The sequence below is a fragment of the Gymnodraco acuticeps genome, unplaced genomic scaffold, assembly GCF_902827175.1.
Source record: "Gymnodraco acuticeps unplaced genomic scaffold, fGymAcu1.1, whole genome shotgun sequence".
Lineage (NCBI taxonomy): Eukaryota > Metazoa > Chordata > Actinopteri > Perciformes > Bathydraconidae > Gymnodraco > Gymnodraco acuticeps.
Window position 1 is genome coordinate 4,349,591 of NW_022992351.1, and position 23,507 is coordinate 4,373,097.

Consider the following 23,507-nt stretch of genomic DNA (forward strand, 5'->3'; position numbering starts at 1 on the left):
CGGACAGGCCTGCTGTTCATGCCTCACTGTATGTGGGTGGTATGCTGCAAGACTCAATACTTCTCTGTACATGCTAAGTGTCGGAAATAATTAAAGGCATAAAGCAGTGTCAAAAAGCACTATTATACAGTATATGGGTGGATAGTAAATACTGTAAGAAGACAAAAAGGATTCAAATCGGATCGACTTTCCAATTTCACATATATTCACACTGAAAAAAAGCTCTGCATTTTACCCATACTAAGAGCACCGTGCAGCTATAATGTGTGGGAGTTACAAGCAACACTAATTGCTCCCAATCCAAGTCTCCACAGAGTGAGATACTGCCACCCCATAATAATTTAGTATTGTTTTTAACTACGAGTACAAGGTACTTGAACTTTAATACAATTCAAAGGCAGTTATTTAACTTTTTGCTGCACTTTATTTATTAAATCATTTCAGTTGCTCTGCGTATTGAGATTAATAACACCAAATAAAACACATTTAAAGTATGATGAATTATTGTAGGCTAAGATAAGCATACTTCATTGAAATACACATGATGACCAAGAAGTATATGAAGTAGGCTCAATAAAATGTGTTTCACCCTTATCAGATATAACATTAAAGGGATATTGATATCATCCAGAAACATACATTAATCAAAGATGCATAATTCTGTAATAAGTATTTTTACTTTTGGTGCTTTTTAAATCAAGAATTTTTTTTAAAGTAGGACTTTTACTTGTCATATAGTATGTTTATGTGGTGTTGCTAATTTCATACATATTTATTTTATGAAAGAGGTGAATCTCCTTGATGAAATAAAAAATAACTAAAAAATAAATATAAATACTCATAGATAATAATTGGAAAACTTAATAAAAATTATTTCAAGAACAGACTGACTACAGGCTTTGGATAGGTTATACAGCATAACCTATAAAATAATCATTATTTGTAATATCTTAGTTTAGCTGGGACTGGGAGCTAATTTGTGCAGAGAAAATGATCTTATGCATGAACTGAACATCAACATGCTTTGATCCAAAGACAAGAGTTAATATCTAACACAATGTATTTAAAGACACAGGGCACCTGTTCTTTGATCGCCTCACTCCAACGTGGGAATATGTTGACATCCCCTGTGACCCCTGTTTCAACCTAAACAGACTGTACAGCAGACTAAAGTAGCAAAAACAGTTTGAGAAACCCAGCGAGATGAAAGAAGGCGATAACTGCGGTGCTTTGTACCTGTGGGAGGAGTATATGTGCACCTGCAGACACAATCATAGCGCTGCCTTGCTTAGCTGATCACAGATTTTTGCCAGCAGCAGGACGCACAAGCGGATACCTGAGCTATGGATGCAGAGGAGGAATCCCCCGCCGACCAGGGAGTGCAGCTCCTGGACATCAGCTCCAACTCGCCCCTGCCTGAGCCCAAATGTGAGGAGGAGACCGGCCAGCAGGAGAAACCTCCGTATTCATACGTTGCTCTCATTGCCATGGCCATCAAGGACGGCCACGACAAGAGACAGACGCTCAGCGGGATATACGACTACATCATCTCCAAGTTCCCCTACTATGAGAAGAACAAAAAAGGGTGGCAAAATAGCATAAGACATAACTTATCTCTCAACGAGTGTTTCGTCAAGATACCCAGGGAGAACGGAGGGGACAGGAAAGGGAACTATTGGATGCTTGACCCGCATTTGAGGACATGTTTGACCAGGGGAACTACCGGCGGCGGAGGAGGGTGAGGAGACCCTACACACCTCCGAGTGTGCCTTACCTGACCGGGAGCTCCGTGGACTTTCCCGAGCCGCTCTACCTGCCTTATGTGAGCAGCTCCTGGAGCCTGCCCCAGCCGGCCGGATACCAGGCGCCCCAGGTCATCACTCACCCCCGCAGCGTGCCCCCCAGCGGCCCCGTGAGTTCATACTGCTCTCCCTCACACTTCCATCACTCTCCCTACGGCTCATACCACCGCCACACACCGGTGCTGGTGCCCCACAACGCCTTTCCCTACGGAGGAGTGACCCAGCCGCTGAGCCCCGGCGGAGGCACCGTGTCGGTGGCGTACCAGCAGCTCAGCACCTATGCACGGCAAACGGAGGTTCCGCTTGCTTATTCATTTGACCAGTAGGGTTCGCAGTTATTGACAGCCAGTTCATTGAGGTTTATCTGTTTCACCATTTCAGTTGGACTGCCATTCGGTTATAAGGTGAAGTTATCCGGTGTATTAATTGTTAAAAAGCTGGTTAAGTTTTCTTCGGTTGGCCACAGTTTCAAATGCCAAGGAAGTATTGTCTAATCGCATTGCTTCTCAAATGGCACAGATCAAGTGTAAATTGCAGAAGAAGCTTAGTTTATGCCTCTTAAGTTAGAGATATATGAAGCAACCAAATCAAATTGTGTTTTTATATTTTTACACTTGTAATATGCAAACATTTTTTATAGGCCTTTACATTTTATATTTTGTGTTATTTATTTTCACTTGGGTCATCCAATGCTCCAAGCTGCTATGCAAAATTGGTGACACCAAAGCACTGATCAGTTTTCTTATTCAATTGTGAATGTTTGCTTGATGTAAAAATACATCATGTTTGTTCAAATAAAATGTTATTTTTGCATTAAATACCCTTATTGACTGACTTAATCCTTTTTATTATTATGCACATTTAACTTCAAGTTGTTAACAGTTTTTAGAGAAAGGCCTTTTGTGCTACCTTTGAGAAACCGGCTCGAGATCGCTAGAATTTGAAAATACACAACACGGAAAAAATCCTTACAGAGCCCCTCCTCCAACACACACGAACGCGCACATGACCAATGAGGGCACGAGATAAGTTTGTGCACAGATGGAGGCTGACAGGCAGGTAGGCCATCCAGTTACTTTAGCCGGGCCGGCTAAAATGATTGGTCGTGCTTTTTACAGTACTACGGCTTCCACAGATGACATTTTTGTATGGATTTGTTGTCAAAGCACTTAAGATATTCATTGCTATCGGGATGTTAAGAGCATTCCATGGAATATAACAAAAAGTGTATCTCGAGCCAGTTTCTCAAACTTACCTACCCCACCTTTACACTGATGCATCTCGGAACATAAGCTTTGATTAATTTAAATGATAAAGCTAATTGTATACTAAAAACGTCTTGCTATAACCAGTGATAAGTAGCAAATCAACTTGAAATAGGCGATACTCTTATAAAACTATGCATTCAAAAAATCGTAACAATTAAAAGTGAAAATAGTAGCCTACACATCAAACTTACTTAGGTCACCTTAAACTAAAGCACTTTAAGTACAATTACTTATCACTGAGTAATTGGGTTATTACTCCTTAAGTTACATAACTACTTTTATCTAAGATTAACCTATAAACATACATTCATTTGTAGATTATTGTTAATATTATAGTCCTAATATTTAATATAATAATACAATATTTGCAACGACAATAGTTACTAACGTTCTACAGCACATGCAATGGAGTAGAAGTTCAATATTTGATTCTGAATTGTGGAGGAGTAAAGTATGAAAGTTGCAGTAAATAGCAACTAGCCTATTAAGTTAAGTAGCCAGTCGACTACCTCGACATTTTACAGTAGACTGCCTGAATGAATGTAGGCATAATACGTGATACGTGTAAGGATCGTAAGGATGCAACAAAATAAGTAAGTCATATTAAGGAGGTTATTATGATTTGAAAGACCGAAATCAAAATGTAGAAACAGGTTACAGCCATAGACTGAATATATAAAGGTTACAGCACAGTACAAGGCTTCGAGGGAAAAACATAGAAACGGTCCCATCACTCATTCCAACACTATCATACTCACCCTCAACTGAAATACGCGGTTTTTTTAACCAAACATAAGTGTGATTGTTTTGGTTTTAACAAATACAGACTCTTATAACAACCCAAATCGTATACACCCAATAAGACGTGTGTAATAGTTCAGTAATGAGTGGCTGTAAAAGTCGACATGAAGGAATTGATAACACTATTGGAACTCGTCCGGGCAGTGACGCAGATTCCGTTTCCGGCACATGGGCGTTGACAAAAGGGGATCGCTTGCCGCGTGCGCTCTCGCGCCGTGTTTTGCGGTACCGAACACATAAGTTACATTTCTCGTGTTTTGTTAAACTACTTACTTCTGCATATTTGGTGGAAATGGAGGCTTTTACCCAGCTTCTGCTGGAATATCCGGAATTCATGTACAGCGGAGTAGGAGCTACGGCGTCTGTCGCCGTTGGAGCGCTGATATACAAACTAGCCACCAGGTAACTTGAAGGCTCTTAACTTGTGTGTTTTTACCTTTATTCCCGCTGATGTTCGAAGACGTAAGCACACCATGTTGCATAGTTGTTGTTTTTTTTAAATGTACCTTCGAGAAACAATAACATATATAAATAGGTTTCCAATATCCCAAGAGGAGTCTGTTTATCTTCGTTAGCATGAACACTAACTTTGCTAGCAGTTGTGCTAATTAAAGATAACTTGAAGCCAGGCAGTTATGTGCCGCTCTAACGTTTGGATACACGGTGACTTTCACTGATGTTCTTTGGACACACACATTTTTCTAGTTTTTGGGTGTATTATGTGCATGCGTTTGTGACATTGATTCAATGTGGACACAATTACTTCACATTTATAACATCATGGCTTTACACACGTTTGCTTGTCAATCACTTCCAATTAGATTAACATGAACTTTGACGTGTACTCCACTTACTCAGTGGACAATGAGCACCTTTTCAATATCATAGTGATACTGGGGAATAATCGAACCACCCTGAAAACACCAAGTAGTGTGCCACTGTGGGACAACTCTTAATCAGAAAAACATCAACCGGTTTTATTAACAGTGTCATGGTGCATCGTTTAATAACCATACCTCTTATTTACAGAAAGAAGCCGACCCATGCAGATGTGAACTGCTGGTTCTGTAACCAGAACTATGTGGTACCCTTTGGGAACAGAAACTGCTGGGACTGTCCAAACTGCGACCAATACAATGGCTTTCAGGAGGTACGTTTTTAAAAAACATAAATAATTCATTGCAGAAGATACTTTTTGGCCAGTGCTGTAAAATGTGTGTTGCCCTCTTGTTCTCAGAATGGGGATTACAACAAACCCATACCAGCTCAGTTCATGGAGAATCTGAACCATGGAGTATCTGGTAGCCTTCCCTCAACACCGAAGACTCAGCAGTCGGTCAGCAGTCAGATGCTCCTGTGCAGGAAGTGCAATAAGAACCAGACATTTGTCATCAAACAGTTGGCCTCATTTATCCCAAGGAATGATGCAAGTACTTTTTTCTCCCCTATTCACTGCAACACTGTCTTTATGGTTACTACGACTGACATCTGTAAACACTACATTTATTATTTTGTATTTGTAGGATAACTACGATGAGGAAATTGAAGCCTACAAGCACCACCTGGAGCAGACGTATAAGTTATGCAAGCCATGTCAGACAGCAGTGGAGTACTACATCAAATTTCAAAACCGTCACCTTCGAACTGTGCTCCTCAACCATCCTCTTCGACGCAGCGGAGAAACCGACAAGGGCTGTGTAACGGTCAGTGCAATCAAACGATGCATTAACATGGATCAAAGTAAGGCTTGATGGGTAACCTTAAGCTGTGCAGTGTGTACATTTCAACAAAATGTCATTATACCAGATATATAAAAACAGTTGGTCACACAAGTGCTACATACCAATGAACAACCTGTATATAAATTCTGTCCAATTATTAAATCAATTACTTTTTAACTGTCGTTCTCTAGAACATCTGATGGTCAAATCTTTATATATTCACTGAGGTGATAGTCATAAAGAAAATGTGTCTTCACATTGTTTAATTTTGTATTTTCCACAAAAATTAAACACTCTCACAGCTTAACATTTCTTAAGTTTTCACTTAATATTGGTAAGCAGAAACTGCAAAAATGTTTGCTATATACGTGAATTGATCTCACTTTGTTACTTATTGTAACCCCAATAAGTACGCTTAACTATCTCATAATAAATAAACCTACTTACGATCAGTTTATATAGCATGAGCTTGGTTTGTAATTTAAAAATGTGCATTTACCCAAACCTGAACTGATAAACCTGGGCTAACACAGCCAGTTGTCAACCAGCTCTGTAACTCCAGTTATAAAGAACCACCTGTGTCAAAACAATTGGCATATTGAGTGTTTTTAATTGGAATCAACCGAAGATTTAGGGCCTTTCTTATTTCTCTAATTTCCCCTCCTCGAATCCTCGGTCCTCCGGTAGTGACCCGGAAATGGATTTCAGCGTGCCATGTTGAAGGACATCTAATTTCTCTAAATGCACTTCGAGGATCGAGCATCAAGGAGGCTCTCTGGAGGAGCTATAATCGAGGATACACTGATGGGTCCTCCGCGGATTCTCCGCGAATGTATTTCCGGCAATAGTGATGTTTAAAAGAGTCGTGACGCACGGCTGGGGATATATCCAGTCTCTGATAGTGTTACGTTATTATGAGAGTGCTCTCAATCTTGTTTGAATCTGAAATTGTATATATTTATATAAATATATATAAATAATATTTGTGTGTGTATATATGTCCGCATCTGTAGCCTGTTATTGTCTCATTATACCGCACTGTGAATGAATTAAAAGTAAATGTATAAGTGGTCATGAACACATCTGTCCATCAGACAGAGGGCTGCTGTGCCTCCTGTCATCATTAATGGACGTCTCTTTAAAATGACCGCTCAGAGGAGAGGAGTTCTCATTTCTCTAACCGCCTGCTGCTTCCCCTCCTCTCTCCTCGGTTCCCCTCCTCGATTCCTCCGGTCGCATCTCATATGGGCGGGACTAAGACACAAGGATAGGAGGAGGGGAGTCGAGGAGGGGAATTAGAGAAATGAGAAAGGCCCTTAGTCTTGTGTGAAAGTGAAAACTTGTATTGGCTAAACCCTCCACCAGGAATTGCTGCCTGCTCTTATTAAAATATGTCAACATTCGTCTTTGTTGATAGTCATACGTTGTGAAATGTCATGATTCTAACTGCAAAAATCTCCTCTCTCCCGCAGAGCTCCCATGCTGTGTCCTCTCCCATGAAGGTCATACTGTTACGGGCCCTTACCTTCTTCATATGTGCTTTCCTAGTCGCTACATCTTTGTGTGCCTTGCCATACCAGCATACATCACTTGGAGACCCACAGATATTAAGTGGTGGGGCTATTCCTCCGAAGCTTGCGCCCAACAATGAATCTGCCCCCAACAATGACAGCAGTGGAGGCGTGCCCTTGTGGCAGGATCTGCTGGAGCTACTCCCAGATGAGGCCATAGATAAGGCCAAGCTGGTGTGGCAGCATGGAAAGAACAACCAGCTGGCTATAGTCTGTGTTGGCCTGTTGACGTGTCTCACTGCTATCTTCTTAGCAGGACCTGTCAGGTAAGCAGTTCTCGCTTCTTTATTTTCCTTTTAAGAAAAGTAATCTCAGACATGTTCAGACAAAAAAATAACAGTAATAATAATAATATGTTGCTGCATTTTCAGGTTGAGGAGAATTGATGCTGTGGCGTCTGTGCTCTGGTTCCTCATCCTATGCCTCCACCTGGCAGAGATCTACCTTACTGATGCCTCCGGCTGGACAGAAACAGCCAAGCTCGGCACCGTCTGCCTCTGTTGCCTAGTCAGCTTTGCTGCTGCTGTGGCAACGCGCAAGCCACTGGGTCCAAGGAGAGCCAGATATCGAAGGTCAGAATCTGAGCAGTAATTTTTTCATTGTGCTTAAAACATAGATTTTTGTAAAGAGCCCTCTTTCCAATAATTGTTGGTGTTTTTTAGAACCAGGATGAAGCCAAAATCTATTATCTCTATCTAATGTTCAGTAAAGGAACAACTTTTTTATTGCAATGTGCGAATGACTGTGAGGTTATGACGTGAATGGCAAACTAAAAGCATAGGGTGTGTGTGGCCCATTATGGGAACTAGAATCAGAGATTCTTGCTCAATCGCATCAAAACCTCACCCTCAAGCACAGGCTGAAATTAATTTAGTTGTAAAGGAATTTGTTACACTAAAACAAGATGGTATGATATGAACGGCTCACAATTCTCAATCTCTCTGGTCTAACTAATGCTGACTTTCTCATTGTTAAAATGTTTCAATGAGAGAAATGGACTAGTCTTGTATGAACAATGTAATCAACATGGAGAATTAAGGGTTTTGAAGAAAAAAACACTTGAAAGAGTATTATACGTTTTCATCTCGTGCTGATTTTGCAGAAAGTGTTTTTGGGAAAATTGTACCAAAATCTCAAATTAATTGTGTGTATTAACTACTTTCGTAATTCCTTATTAACTATAACATATGTGCATTTGTGACTATATCTTATTAAGCCAATCATAACGATTTAGCCATTTTAACGTTAAGCTCTGAACAACTAAACTTAGCAATGTATTTTACACCGTTGGAATGTTTGAAAGCATTTTGAATGTACTCACTAATTTATTAACTCTCTGGTGAAGCGGTGGAATTGAAAATCATTACTTTATATATAAATACTAAACCGCTCATTGCATGAATCACTAGTTTGCGATACACTGCAGGCCATGTTCAATAGCTATTTTGAATAATCTCTTCACTTCTGTGTTGCGCCACGTCATCTACAATTTCTGAACAAAGAATGGCCCTGGACATTTCAGAAAGTGTTCATCGTATGTCCTTTGAAGCCACTTTTATTCATAACTGTTGTTTGTTGGGAATCTCTTCCAACATGAGTGCTGCAACAACAATTAGTTTTAAGGCTGAGCAGGATTTATTCCTATATCGTTTTTATCAACGATGGGAATTCACCATTATGATAGCGTCAGGTTCATTTGCATATTGCAATTTGAAAATCTAGCCATTTTCCTGCAAGGAAAAGGCCGTCCCAAGAACGGTGCTATGAGTTTGAAAGTCGTGTTTCGATGCGCTCCGTCCCATTGCTGTAATATCCCTTAATCCGTTTTTCTTTAATTGCGCAGTTTTTTTCACTTTAAACCAGTTATACCCACAATAGATATACTGTGTTAAAATAGTCTCCTGTTACTCTCCTATGTGCTGAAAGCTATTGCTTAAAAACTAGTGCCTCAAGATGACCATTGATCAGGCAGGTGCTTGTCTTGGTATTTGCTGTAGGTGATCATGTCCAAATGGTAATGTCCGGCAGCCTTTGTGACAGTGCTTGAACGCACAAACATTTAATGTGTGTACAATATAAGTAGACTCTTTTAATAGTTTTAAGTTTAAATTAGAAAATGCGTCGTTGCCATCAGCAACAAATATTATTAGATTTATTTTAGCGCTTCCCTTATTAACTTTGCATGTTGATGTATTTAAAACACTGATGGACTACTAGTTGCATGCTCTTACATTTTGGCTCTCGCTAATTTTTTCCTTTTTATAGTTTTTTTTTATTGAACTTGTTTAGAATGTATTACGTGAAGGAAAAATGTATTTATATGACAGTAATGTGAAAAGGTTTTTCAAGCTAATAGCTGTTGAAAGTGTTTCTAAATTGCATTTGGTGAGTTTTGTACGGTATCTGTAGGGTTTGGATTGCATGTGGTGCTGTCCTTTAGTTATGTTCTCAAACCCAAGCCATATGGTGGTAGTAGTTTCAAAGCTTACATTTTTTTGTTTTAGAATAAAAGTGCTGCACATTTTAAGACATCATGTTTGTAGGTTATGGGGAAAGTATCGTCTCCGCTATTAGTTGTACAACTCACTATTCTTGATGGTGTTTTGAAAGTGATGGCTATTGATTCATCATACCATCTATCAGTATGTACTCAGTTTCCTTTTTACCTTTTTATATAAACTGTGTCATGTGACAGACTGCATAAACTCTTGACAAAGATAACATTTAATCTGTAGCAACTCCAACACGCCATGCTTTATTCAGTCTTCAAGATAACCAAAAAGGTCTCGTTAATTATGTAGGACACACACTTTTCTTCTTCTTTTTTTTTTACCAATGAAAGACGTGCAATGACACTCAAGTGTATGTGTGTGTTCAAAGTAAGATGTTTGAACCTTTTTTGTTTATGTATGGTAAGATGTATTGTCTATGCCAAAGTTTTACATGCTGTGCTAGAAGTTTGTGTCCGCTATACATTTTCATTGTGCATGTTTGTCATGCTATGATGTGCATAATATATAGTATTTGAAGTGAGTCTGAGTATTTGGCTATTTGTGTGTGGTTTTTAGTGAATTATTGTATCTGCTTGATACGAGTGTTAACCTTCATTAATGTCGTGCATTTAGCTTTAGAATCGTTACATCAAACATTTATGTTAATCATACATTTAAACTGCCAAGCTCTAGTGTAGCATTAAACCATCGCCAAGAACATGTGGTGATGGTTTACCAGTGATAGCTTCAGAGCTACTTTTTGTTGTTGTGAATGTCATGTTTTTACTGCACTGTTTCACTGAATATCCAGTATGTATACTACCTAAATGTTTAAGCATTGTGTGTGTTGCAGAAACACTAACTCAGTACTCAAGGCTTAAAAGATAAAAGGTTATTTAACCCACATCTTGGAACTTGACACTCAAAGCAATAATTTGCCAGTTTAATCCAAAGCCTAAATAAGCTAATTAACTATATCTCAATTTAATCGCTTACTATGCGATTATATAATGTTTAGTAGCCTCAGATATGGAGGTCCGTCCATGACGATAGTTTCCTGCAACATACATGCTCCACCCAATGAAACGTACCATGTTTTTGGTGCCTATATGCTAAGAGTGGACGTCTTTGTCATTTAATGTAAGGCTCCAGTTTGAAGACATTGTATACTATAAATGCACGCTGTACATGGAACGTAATAAACATCTGCTGAAAGGATAAGTCTTCTCTGTTTGTTTTCAACACAAACTCCCTGTCCACATGTATATGTTTCCAATTTGTTTGCAGAGTAGCTTAATTACACAACATTGGAGTCAAAGGACTGTTAAGGACGACTTTTGAGATATAACATGTATGGGCCACTGATTGTGATTTGTGGAAATGAAAACGAGTTGGTCTGTATTGCTGGGCAGCATTTGTCCTGGAGCTGTTGTTTTGAAGAAGCCATCAGCTGCTGCATGTGGTCCGACAGCTGCAGTAGCATTTCAGTGCTTATAAAGTGGTCTCATTGAATGGATAACAGAGATGTGGGGTACACAGTTTCTCCACTGATTTGATTGCAGACTTTACCAGTTTTGTTATTCAGATCTTAGAATTGAATTGGTACATTGATGATAAATCTAATTTCCTGATTACTTTACACAAGAAATCACAAAAGGGGAATTTTCTGTAAAGCACTATTTTAATTGACTTTGTGGGGTCCTTATTTGGAAAAATACACAAGTGTATAACTAGGCTTTTTATTTAGCATCAAAGCAGTTTTGTTGTAATTTGGTAGTAGACCGTTGCTCTTGTGTTGCAGATACCTTGCAGGCAGCTCTGCAGCCCCCCCCTTCGGCAGCCAGCCTCCTTTGCTCTCTCCGGAGCTGGTGGACTCCTTCGTCCCAACCCTGCCGCCCAACTTCTCCAAGCTCCTCAACCGCCAACAGGGTCCTCGCGAGCGCAAGGCGTCCCCCTCCTCTCTGCCGGGGCGCCTCAGCAGAGCTCTCAGCCTCGGCACCATCCCTCCCCTCACCAGGACAGGTAACATTAATGTTATTCCATACACTTTTAGAAGACGGATTCAAAACGAAATGCTTGATGCTGTCAAATCTTTCTTATTATTAGCATAATCTCTATAGTTGGGACTTGTGTGATTTTGGTTATTTGTACGTCATTCATTTGTGGTCTCAAAACAAACAAAAAATCAGTGATGGGGACTTCAGGAGTACTCGGTTCACTTCTGCCTAAAGTTCTTGTTGCGTCGCACCCCATATCTGCTCAGACATGTTTGATCTTGAGCTGCTTCTTGCAATGTGCTGCTTTGCATGCAGACAAGATCTAGATTGATACGATTCAGTAGATTTACTTTCAGTTTCTGCTGCTTGGCATAAAATTGGGTCACGCTACTGTTTCCAAACATAACTAAGTGGCCAACCTGCAAGCATATACATATATACATGCAATGAGTTAATTTAGGCTGATATTAAAGACTGGTCAATTTAGATCCATTTTAAGATATAATTGTATAAGAATGTGCATTTAACATTGTTCATGAGAGTACCATGATGCTACACCTACTGAAGTTAAAGCTTTCAATGCACAGCTGAAATGTTAATTCAATAGATGCTCAACATGACCTAGTCTTCAGCACCTTGGATAATTGATTGACATTTGTTATTTATTAAGCAGAACTTTATTAAGAAACTTGTGCAGCGCCTCAGTTTTGACTATTTGCTGCTTTATCTTAAGTAAAAATACAACATTAGCTTCTCTTGGTTTAAATTGTGTTTCTTCTGCTTTAAGGAAAGCCCTGGTTACTGGTTGTGATGAAAAGTATGATTGTATATGTTTTTTTATTTTCAGATTCTGGTTACCTGTTCAGTGGAAGCAGACCAGCCTCACATTACAAAGACTCCCCACCCTCAGGTACTAAACCTCCTGTGCTGCAGTCCAATAGTCAAAAATAATTACGTCTCTTGTCGTCATGTGGTCAAGCAAAGATTTTAAGGAGACATAAGGAATTAGTTGTGCTAAGAAATTCAGACTACCTACACCAGGGGTGCCCAACCTTTTTTGAACCGAGAGCTACTTTCAAAGTTGCCAGTCTGCCGAGATCTACCAGTCCAAATAGAGAGGCGTAGCCATTACTGACAGCCTACTATCAGGTAAATACACACTTCTACTTGTATACAACTGACCTTTGTACGATTAATTCTCCATAAAATACTGCAGATCCTTTATCTTACCTCTTTCTAATCTACACACATACAAGTATTTAACTGAAGTTACACAACAGTGTTGTTGATACAGAGTTGGAGTTTATTCACACGTCACATACTCAGACCCGGCGCCAGAACAAATCTAAAGGGAGGGCATATGATTTTCATGGGAGGGCCCACAAAACCGTCACGTGCTGCGGGCCTGCGGCACAATATATATCAAACAGCAAGGCCAACAGCATTGCGTAAAGACGCACACTTATCGCAAATACATACACAAATAAAGGGCAACATAGAAACCACTTTTGAAACATTGTGTGCGTGGCAGCACAGACACTGGTAAATCACGAGCAAGGCACACTGGTTACGGATGGCAGCTTCCTCATCGTTGCACTCGGAGAGAAATAGTAGAGACGGAGACGATGAACTGTTTAGCCCGCCTTGGGCATGGTTTATGTTCCTATGCACTGCACTCGGACTTGCTGTGGAGTGAATCGAGTCACCTCTGAGAGGGAGTTGGTTGACAGCTAAAAAAGCTTTAATATCAACGACAGCTGACACGTAATAACGGCTCCGTGCCAGCTGATCTGAACCAAAGTTCTAATTTCTTTATTTGTTTCCTCTCGTATCTGTCTCTCTCTCCACAAACTCTCACATGAAATGTGTTCTTTTGATGCGGCATGTCTTATCAGTCTGTAATGCGTGTTTCCAGTGGCAAAAACCTTTGACAGTAAAAGCCGCATCAGATGAAGACGTATTGACTTTAAACTGTCTACAGGGGAAACAAAAGGTTGCGTCTGCTTTTAACGAATCTTCAAGCCATGGTCTGTTGTGTACCATGCAGCGGCAAAAGTGCGCTTCTTTCCTGAAAACAATCTCCCTGGATAACGATCCAGCTTCACTTGCTTGGGTTTATTAACCCAAGATCATCGCTAACTCAGCCCCGGGGTTTGCCGAGGTCAAGCTTGTGACATTAAGGCGTGCTGCTGCAACGGCAGGTGCAGGGTCGCCAGCATCACCATCGGCTGCAGTTATTTCAGCGCTATTTCGTTTTAATAAATCCTTAGACCTTTTAAGCCGATTTCTGATGTCCATTTTGTAATTCAAACAGAAATGGGAGTCTACAGAATGCACAATAAACAAATACAGAATAGGCGGCAGAGTGTGACGCTGTGATTGGTCTAAATGGGGACGAATCACAAATCACAACAGACACATGCATTTATTTGACATAGCCTGCGATTTTTTTTTTTGTTCTGACATCACATACATCGTAGCATAAAAGTTCACAGTTTATTTATAATTAAAAAAATAAAATATATATTTTTTTTAATTTTTATAAATAATAAAAAACGTGTTTATTGGGGGAGGGCAGGAATGTCAAATGGGAGGGCCTGGCCCTCCCATTTGACATTCCTCCCACGGCGCCGGGCATGCACATACTACAGTGGGTAATGTTTTCAAGAAACATTGAACAGTGCTGCCACATATGACACATGAAAAAAAGAAAAGACTCTGAACTCTTTCTTTGCCATTATATAAAAATAGTGTTGCTACAAAAGTATAAATTAGGCTTACTAATAAGACGACTCAGATCTGAAGCTACTCAGGAATCTGCTGCCAAAGTGCAATAAAAAAGACAAAATTAATAGAATCAAACCCTTTTTTGTTGCATTTTAGTAGATTATAAAAATAAATGCCTTTTTTAAAATAGGATGCAAGCAACACTAGCTTCTTAACCTGAATTGATAATAGACTATAATCAATTTAAGTTTGCATTCTTATACCATTTTGTACAATAATTATAATGAATAAGTTCAAACAAACTAAAACTTACAGCTGATTAATAACGGTATCTAACTTGAGTTTTTATTATATCAAAAACCTGTTGAAATGCTGCTGTTTTTTACTGTCCCCAAAAAGCGCATCGGCAGCCTCCAGGAAAGCTTCTTTCACAACTTCGCCGTCTTTGAAAGACTTCATGTGTTTCGCAAGAACGTGACTGACACGATAAGATGCTCTGGTAGCAGCCTTGCTCTTGTTGTTGGGCCTGGTGAACATGGACTGCTGTGCATTTAGCTGTCCTTTCAGGCCCCTCCCCTTTTGGAGCGTAGGGCAGAATTAGGGCAGAGTAGGGAATTCCGTCTCGTAGCGTTTGTGCGCTGTTTTGAAATGCCGCTCCTAAATTACCCTTCTTCGATAAAGCCACGCTCGCATTGCAGATGAGACAGATGGACTTTCAATTGGAATAAATACAAAAATAATCATCCTCCCACTCAGAGTGAAAATTATATATGTTTTGCTTCTGCCATAATTGCGGTCTTGTGTGTGTGCGGACTGTCACTCCTGTTGACACGGACAGCGGTAGCGAACTAGTGCACTGCCCACTGCTCACCAGCCACGCCCCGACACATGGGGTCACGCCGGCCAATCACAAAGCTTTGATGGGTTCAAGTGCATTATTCTGGCACAGGAAGATTATGTTACAGGACATTAACGATAAAACAGAATATTGTTGTTCTATTTTTAGACACATCTCGCAATCGACTGGGAATCTCCCCGCGATCGACCGGTCGATCGCGGGGAGATTGGTTGGGCACCCCTGACCTACACCATGCAATGGTTTTGTTATTGATGGACAAATGGTGTGTATCTTCAAATGTTGTATCATGAAAAGTTATTTTGGGATGCCATCATCTCCTTTCCTTTGGAAAAGTAAAGTAAAAGTCTATTATACCCTAAGGAGATAATAAAGTAAGTGTTTAACCCTTCTCTTGCGTTAGCTCATACCCCCTTCCCATGCTATTTTCGGTCAAAATTGACCGGTGTGTTTTGCACAGTGATATCTCTGGAACCCCTTGTCCAATTTTGATGGTTGGCATCTCATTTGAACAGTCAAAGCAAGTAGAATCAAGGGGTGACAGACAGAATTACACCAGGGGTGAATTTCATATTATGTTTGGCAGTAAGTTCAAAGATAGTGCTTATTTTACATTACTGTATATTATAAAAATGCTTGCCATGTAGGCTGTGTTTACTGGAGATGGAAATGCTTTAGTTAGTGTTGTAGCTGAGATTCTTCCCGTTCCAATGATGTATGGGATGTATTGATACAAGCAAGCTAGTGTTTCATGTCATAGTCCAGACCCACCGGTGGGCCCATCAAGTTCAGCATTCACTGTGATGAATATAAAATACACACTGATACTGTTTTCTTCAATGAACATTTATTGAAAGAGAAATATACCATAACAGAACGCGCGTGTGCTCACGCACATAGTTGGCAATGCAAAATTGTGGAATGTCACCTCAGGCTCCTCTATCTCAGGGGCCTCATCCTTCATCTGGTTCAAAATATGTGTCCAGAGCCTTTCGTACAGAAAATCGCCTAATCGGTCGCCTGCTCATTGTGTCAATGAGTCAAATGTGAGCAACGCACAAATATAACTTGAGAGCCAGTAAGGGAGGCGCATTTAGCGCGAGAAAGTGAGAGGTTTGTGTTTCTCGAGGGGCACAGAGCTCGCACCTGTGAGAAGGTATGATACATTGTATCATACAGCGTGAGAAAGGGAGAGGTTCCCAGCGCGTGGATGTGTGTGTGTGTGTGTGTGTGTGTGTGCGCGCGCGTGTGTGTGTTCTGCATGTGTTCTGCATCATCTGCAGGATGAACATAATACACTCAAACCCATTCTTTTATATGGCGGTTAATTCTGACCAAAAACATCAAGGGTGTTTCACTGTTGAATAAATCACTCAAAATTCAATGCAAGTGGTGATCATCAAGTGTATACGTTCAGAGGCCTAGTGTGGAGGATAACATAAGGTATTGAGGCAATTGGATGAAAAACACAATATTTATGATTAAAACAAAAGTAATTCGGTCATTTTTTACCCGAAACGCAAAAGAAGGGTTAAGCACCTTTCCTTAGCTTTCGGAGAATTTAAACAGCTCCTTACATTAGATACTTCTAGGTATCAACCTTCACAAGAAAAAAAAATTGTTCGACCACCTTTTGTGATTTCTCCTCAACCCTGCATTTGACCCATTTCCTAACCCTTTCAGAACACTTCATTGACATTTGTCGCTGTCTTTATTTGGCACAGACTACTTCTCACTGATATCCGGGAGCCGTCCATCCTCCCCGGGCCCCTCTCCAGCTCCCTCAGTCGCCGGGTCAGTTACGTCCAGTTCAGGTTCTGCCAGACTCCGGCGCCCCCTCATCAGCCCCGCCCGCCTCAACATCAGCGGCCGACAACTCCGGCTTTTCTCAGGGGAGCAAGAAGCCACGCTCATGTCCCCCTCTGTGTCTTCTTCACATTTCCATTTCAATTCGGCCTCTTCCATTTACAGTGGCTGTTTATCCCCTGACGTATCTCCCTTTCAAAGCCAAAATGGTAAGTACAGCTTGAGTTAAAAGGGAAATGTTCCTTGTATTAGCGATTTATCTCAATGCTGTGCTGTCTACCATACTGTCATCATGATATAACCACCAGATGGCCAACAATATCAAAACCTACATACAGTTTAGTCTCTTTGCTGAGTGAATATATTTAAAGTGTATTAATATATTTGCGGTTTTATCTATTGCTTTGCAGATCTGAGTTCTCTGTTTAGGGACGGCAGTGTGATTGAAGAGGAAGAGAAGCAGGGCAGTTCCTCTGATTCCTCTGCATGCATTGTTGGTACGACCACACAGGGACCTGAGAACGGCACTCCTCCCAAAGGTCAGCAGTCTGATTTAAACATGGCTGGCCGTAAACCATCATTTAATTATGGTTTCATGGCTATTGTCTAACTGGATGGCCGACTAAATTAATTACACTAACATACTGATGTCAGTACTTCATTTTTCTTTCTAATGCATTTTCTAATAATAATCCTTTCTTGCTGCATGATGGAGTGCTGAATGAAGATTGATGAGGAAAGATTTATTTCAATAATTTAAGTATAAGGCTTCAGCATAATGTGAATGAGTTAAGGGGTCTGAATACTTCCTGAATGCATTGTATTTACTTCTAATCAAATAATTTTGATCCTTTTATTTTATACAAGAGCCAAACAATATTATTGAAAACGACAATAAAACACATGTGCCAATGACCAACTGTAGCCACCAGGTGGTGCCCAAACTTCAGTTTCTCTCTTAAGTTAACCGTCCAAATATATAATTGTAACAAAACTGCTCTCATGTAATGGTCCTACCCACATATAATTCACTTTAAACTACCTGAAAACTGTTGACACTAAAGCAAAAGTATTAGCTGACAATAAACCTGTATAAAAGACACACATCATAATGATTCTAATGAAATGAATGAACTTTCACTGTGACTTCTCCAGGTTTCATTAGGTGTCTGATATGGCCTGGGCTCCTGATGGTGAGCCTGACCTCAAACCTGGTGTTTGCCTCAGTCTACATCTACCTCAACTGGAGATGAGCTGCTGATGGCTCTGTGCTCTCGTGAGTCACCCTCTGGCTTCTGACAGCCCTGGTGCGTCTGTGGACCAGGAGGTAGGTCAGTGATGCCAGAAAACATTATATCTCTGGCAGCTACCTATTGTCTGATGGGGCTTAAGGAAAATACAGATGTCAGCTGACAGATTGTCACCAGCGTAACTCCCATTCAGTTACGAGAAAACTGTGGCGAAATCAGATATTATGCCTTTTAATTTATGACTAATGACTGCTTATAATTCTTATTATTTTTGATCTGGGCTTGTTTTTTGGTTTGTCAATGCTCCTCTTACATGAATGCAGGTGCATGTGTTATTGATTTAAAAGGCTCAATTCTTGCACTGATACTGTGCATTGAGTTAAACATGTACTGTTGAGTTGATGCTGCTTAAACACAGAGGGTCATGTCTTACCTACTTATTGTGAACTGTAATGACTGCATTACCTCTCCCAACTCAATTACATTTCTGGTCCAGTACAATAGCCACATATGAAACATTAAGCAGCATGTAACGTTTGTTTGGTGTAAAATGACAGTTTTAGATTTAGAACATTTGAACACATTTTCACTCTGTATGTCATTACTTCACAGCACTGGTGTTAGTTTCTTTATATGCATATTCAGCTAGAAAAGAGGGGTGACCTTATGTTTTTGTTTTACAGTCAACATTTTTACAAATAATGTTGATTTTATATCTCATACATAAAGTGATGCATGTCTCGATCATTCACTAAAATGGTTACCTTTCACCGAACAATTTTGTATTTTATTTTTTTAAAGATTCTCAGTTCAGAGGGTAGTTTGTAAGGGGCAAAACTCCTCTGGCCAAGTGCAATGTCTTTATATTAAAAATCTCATCTATACAAAATGGATCACATTTACATGATGTTTGCATACGAGTTTACTCCTGAGCTGTGAACTAATTTATGCAGAATTTCTAGTGCGTCAATGATATACCCAAACTTACCTAAATAATAATTTGGAATGCATTTGCACTTGTTTGTTTTCTGAATTGTTTTCCGCATTTCGTGGATTGATGGTTGTATTTATGTGACAGATGTGTGTGTGTGTTTATGTTGAACTTGAGCAACACAAAGTTGTACATTTTGGACATGTAATGATTTGTATCTTGTTTATTTCCTCCTTAAAGTAATTGTATTGTTGAATACATGCACCTAATTTGAGAGGAATCCTTTTTTTTGTGAGTTTTGTGGATTTTCTTAGACACTTTGAGGTCATTAAAAGTGTTCTGAATTTATCTTGAACCAAAGTAAAAATGTATGTAAGAAATGTAAAATTAAGTTTCTGAGAAAACTTAAACGTGCTACTGAAAGACCTCTAAACTACTCAGAAACCTATCATTAGACAACTTTTATACTGAATAATTGTTGTTGAAAGGTATTAACCTGTTCACATGCTGTATGGAGACTAGTGCATTTGTATTGAATGTGTAACCCGGCGTACGTATTCCTCTCTAAAGGAGGCTCATTCATTGGAAGATCATGTTCATGTTGAAATGTAAATATTTTGTCAATAAGTTTGAACTTTCCTGAATGAGGATTGTTTTCAGTCAAATATAAAATTTATTTATTTTGGAGTTTTTATTTAAAAAGTAATGAAAGTACTTTTTTCTTCTGGACTTCACATTACGATTAAGTCAATACCAAGGTTTTCCGTTTTGAAGAAATATACACCTGTGCTCTTACTCATGCATCAAATGGTTGTTATTCCACTGTGTTCATCAGAGCAAATGGTTTTTCTGTGTGAATGTAAGGAACAAAATTGGCGTGTTTCATCTTAACCCATACTTTTTAAAAATAAAGTATCTGCTCTTTATCCAGGTATATAAATCTGTTTTCTATACAATAAGTGAAAATTAAATCTGTCAACTTAATCTGCAAAAACTAGCATCTTTTTTGTTAACATTTATGTGTCTTTGTTGAACAATCCACTATGACACTTTTATACTGAGAGTTGGTATTATTGAGTTTACATTGATAAGAGACAAACATCTTAAATGTTGCCTTAGCAATGATGGACTGAGTATGACAGCTGATAAGGAAGGGACTGTGTATTCCTAAAACAGGCTTTTGTAGATATAGCACAGGGGTGCACTAACATATTCTTACATATTTGTGCCAACAAATGTCCTCCACCTCTCTAAGCTTTCCAAACACATCACAATCAAATGTATAAATGTTACGCTGGGAAATGTTTGTATTCGGTGGGTATGAAATAAGAATGCAAGTGTACGTTTTTGCTGAACAATCCTATTTGCGCAAGTTGTCACATGATGGTTAACACAAAATGGCAATCAATATATATAGTATATTTTCAATCTGATCACATCAACTGGGTGGAAAACTAAAACATTTAAGCTTTCTGGTAAACATTTTTTACAAAGATCTGAAGGAAACTAATATTTTTGCTGACTACATGAGCCATATGATCGTCCTATCAATTAACTAAAATCATTAAAACTTTTGATAATGGCATCCGGCCATTAACTGTTACTTTAGCTTGATCCCCTTTACATCCTCTTGTTCAATTAAAGCCTTATTGTGACACTTCTAAAATGAAAAAGGTATATTCCTTGTGTGACTGTTCTTAAATACTTTGTCCCTCTCAAGGGGAGACATCTTTAACTCAACCTTGGATGAAGGATTTCTGATTTGGGATTGTAATATTTGGCTATTTCAATATTTTTTTATTTAATAGTTTATTTGGCAGGGACAATGCACAGTAATGAACACTTAAAACATTCAAATGTGTCAAGCGTAACAGTGCCAGATTTAGCTTTGAGCTCATTTCCATCCGCAGTCCCTCACATAAAACATTTAAGAAAACATTTTACAAACATAGCAAAAACAAAATACATGATATGCAAAAGAGCAAGAGCAGCATACACAAGTATTTACCACATGGCAGAACAATATAGCAGCAACGACATAAAGTGCAAGAAAAGATAAAAGTGCTACATAAAGTGCAAGAGGAGATACCCCTGTATTAAAGTGCATTTAGCGGTGATTGCACATCTGTTTGTTTCTCAACCATTCTTTGAGTTGACCTTTAAAGCTATTGAGAGTGGGACAATCCTGTAGCTCAGTTGGGAGGCTATTCCAGAATGAGCTGCCTTTAACGGAGAGGACATTTTGTCCAAAAGTGGTCCGTCTGCGGTGGACTTCAGTCTCCTCTGGTTTCTGACCTAGTGCAGCGTCCAGTGTGTTTTTGTGGATGAATTCCCCTAAGGGGGGGGGGGGGGGCAGTCCATGTAAACATTTATAAAAAAAACATACGTTTAAAATACTTTAAATTGTCAAAACTCAAGAAATTGTGTTTTTCAAGGATGGTACAGTGGTGGTATGAATTTGGCTTTCTGTCAAACACCTTGATAGCTCTCTTGTACAGCTGTTGTAAGCAAACGACCAGTTTGTAAAACAGTATTCAATGTGGGATAGAATCATACAGTGGAGGTATGACTTTGCAGCATTGACAGTTAAGAAAGGTCTGATTTGTTTAAAATGTTGCAAGTTGAATTTAACGGTATTGGATACTTTCTTAAAAGTCAAGTTCGAGTCCAGTATGACTCCAAGATACTTGAAGTGGGAGACTAGTTCTAATTCTGCTCCGTTTAAAAACACATTGGATCCTTCGATTTTGACTGGTCGTTTACTGAACATCATGCATACTGTTTTTTTTTGCATTTAACTGTAAGCAAATGTTGTTCAGCCAGTGTTGAACCTTGTCCAATGCATTTGAGAGACGATGTGATTATTTCAGTATTTTTCCCCTATACAAAGATGACCGTATCATCGGCATACATTTGTACATTCAAATCAGGACATACATTAGGCAAGTCATTAATGTACAGAGAAAACAGTAATGGTCCAAGAATGGAACCTTGTGGAACCCCAACAGGGTAGACAAGGTAGGGGGATTTGGTACCGTTGACCAAAACACACTGTTTTCTGTTCGATAAGTAAGACTCAACCCAATGTATTGAATCTGCCGAAAAATTGAAATACGTCAGCTTTGTAAGGAGCACTTGGTGGTCAACAGTGTCAAAAGCCTTCCTGAGATCAAGGAAGACAGCACCTACATATGGGCTCGTGTCCAATAGTGTCCCCATAGATTTAACCTTTTCCACAAAAACACAGTTAGCTGTCTCAGTGGAGTGGTGAGCACGAAAACCAAACTGCATTGGGTGGAGTGGAGCGAAACCTTTATCTAAATGTTTGGTGATTAGTTTTGACACCCATTTCTCAGCTATCTTAGAGACACAGGGGAGGATGCTGATTGGTCTGTAGTTGGACATCATTGCCTTATCCCCAGATTTAAAAATCGGTGTCACCGTGGCCACCTTCCAGGATGATGGAACTTCCCTCGTGCTAATAGATTGATTTACCAGTATACTAATTGGTTTTATTAGACCGTCAATATTTGTACAATATAAATTGACCTGACTCCGACCCGCCCCCCCTCCCCCAGCACAGCACTCCGGGTAAACCCAAGGACAGTAAACGCATCTATTACATAGTTAGCCTATAAAAAAAACGTTTTGCAAATAAAAAGGAAGTGATTCTGGTGATGTCTGTGTTACTGTTAAAATAGAACTGCTATTTTCCAGTTAAACTGGGTCATAATTATTGACATTAGATACACCCTAAATTTTCATTTAATTTCCAGCATGACTGTCTGAACTCTGTGACCCATACAGCGTTGTTGTACCAGAGTTCCTAAAAGCAGGAAGATTTGAGCCTTTTGTCAGAAACATAACAAGGCTCAACTACTGGCGGGGCTTAGAGTTTAAAATAGTTCACTGACTGAAGGGTGGGAAGCAGGTAGATACTTTCAGTCTGTAAAAGCCAAAAGTTTCTCTTCTCTACAATCATTTCCTGTTTTCACCAGTGCTACAAGACGTGAAGGATTAACACCTGCAGACCAATCTGACGTATTACCCATGTTTATATTTACCATGATGTGTCTTACCCAGTCACAGTAAGGCAAACATATCAAGTCAAATAAGTATTTGTGTAACGACTGACAGAGTCAATTGTTGTAATGTCATGCTGTTGATGTTGGCCCCTGCATTTCCCCTTTTCATGGTAGTACAACTGTGGTTTATGTTCCACTTCCAAATAAGCGGTGTCATTGCTCACAGTGCTTCAAAACTGACTTAGTCTTTTACAGTTTTC

The 23,507-nt window shown here is 39.5% G+C and overlaps 2 protein-coding genes across 3 annotated transcripts; both read left to right on the forward strand.

The window, feature by feature from the left end:
• Positions 1-1,204: 1,204 nt before the first annotated feature.
• foxl2l (forkhead box L2-like) lies at positions 1,205-2,634 on the forward strand. The gene is given in 2 exon segments (XM_034209482.1): positions 1,205-1,689; positions 1,692-2,634. Coding segments are annotated over 2 exon segments (783 nt in total). The 5' UTR covers positions 1,205-1,343; the 3' UTR covers positions 2,129-2,634.
• Positions 2,635-4,019: 1,385 nt separating this feature from the next.
• Positions 4,020-20,216, forward strand: tmem201 (transmembrane protein 201). Of its 2 annotated transcripts, XM_034209111.1 has the most exons (11): positions 4,020-4,273; positions 4,901-5,021; positions 5,109-5,297; positions 5,395-5,574; positions 7,065-7,429; positions 7,535-7,735; positions 11,457-11,677; positions 12,500-12,562; positions 16,960-17,250; positions 17,452-17,580; positions 18,197-20,216. In XM_034209111.1, exons 1-11 carry the CDS (start codon positions 4,164-4,166, stop codon positions 18,292-18,294), a joined length of 1,968 nt encoding a protein of 655 aa, XP_034065002.1. In that variant the 5' UTR covers positions 4,020-4,163; the 3' UTR covers positions 18,295-20,216. The 2 variants fall into 2 exon arrangements, with proteins under 2 accessions (XP_034065002.1, XP_034065003.1); XM_034209112.1 differs by lacking the exons at positions 11,457-11,677; positions 12,500-12,562; positions 16,960-17,250; positions 17,452-17,580; positions 18,197-20,216 and having other exon boundaries at positions 7,535-10,876.
• The last annotated feature ends 3,291 nt before the right edge of the window (positions 20,217-23,507 follow it).

Coding starts and splice junctions, on each gene's coding strand:
- tmem201 (XM_034209111.1), top strand. CDS start 4,164: ATGGAGGCTTTTACCCAGCTTCTGCTGGAATATCCGGAATTCATGTAC. Junction 5,022..5,108: donor AATACAATGGCTTTCAGGAG/GTACGTTTTTAA, acceptor TCTTGTTCTCAG/AATGGGGATTACAACAAACC. Junction 5,298..5,394: donor CATTTATCCCAAGGAATGAT/GCAAGTACTTTT, acceptor TTGTATTTGTAG/GATAACTACGATGAGGAAAT.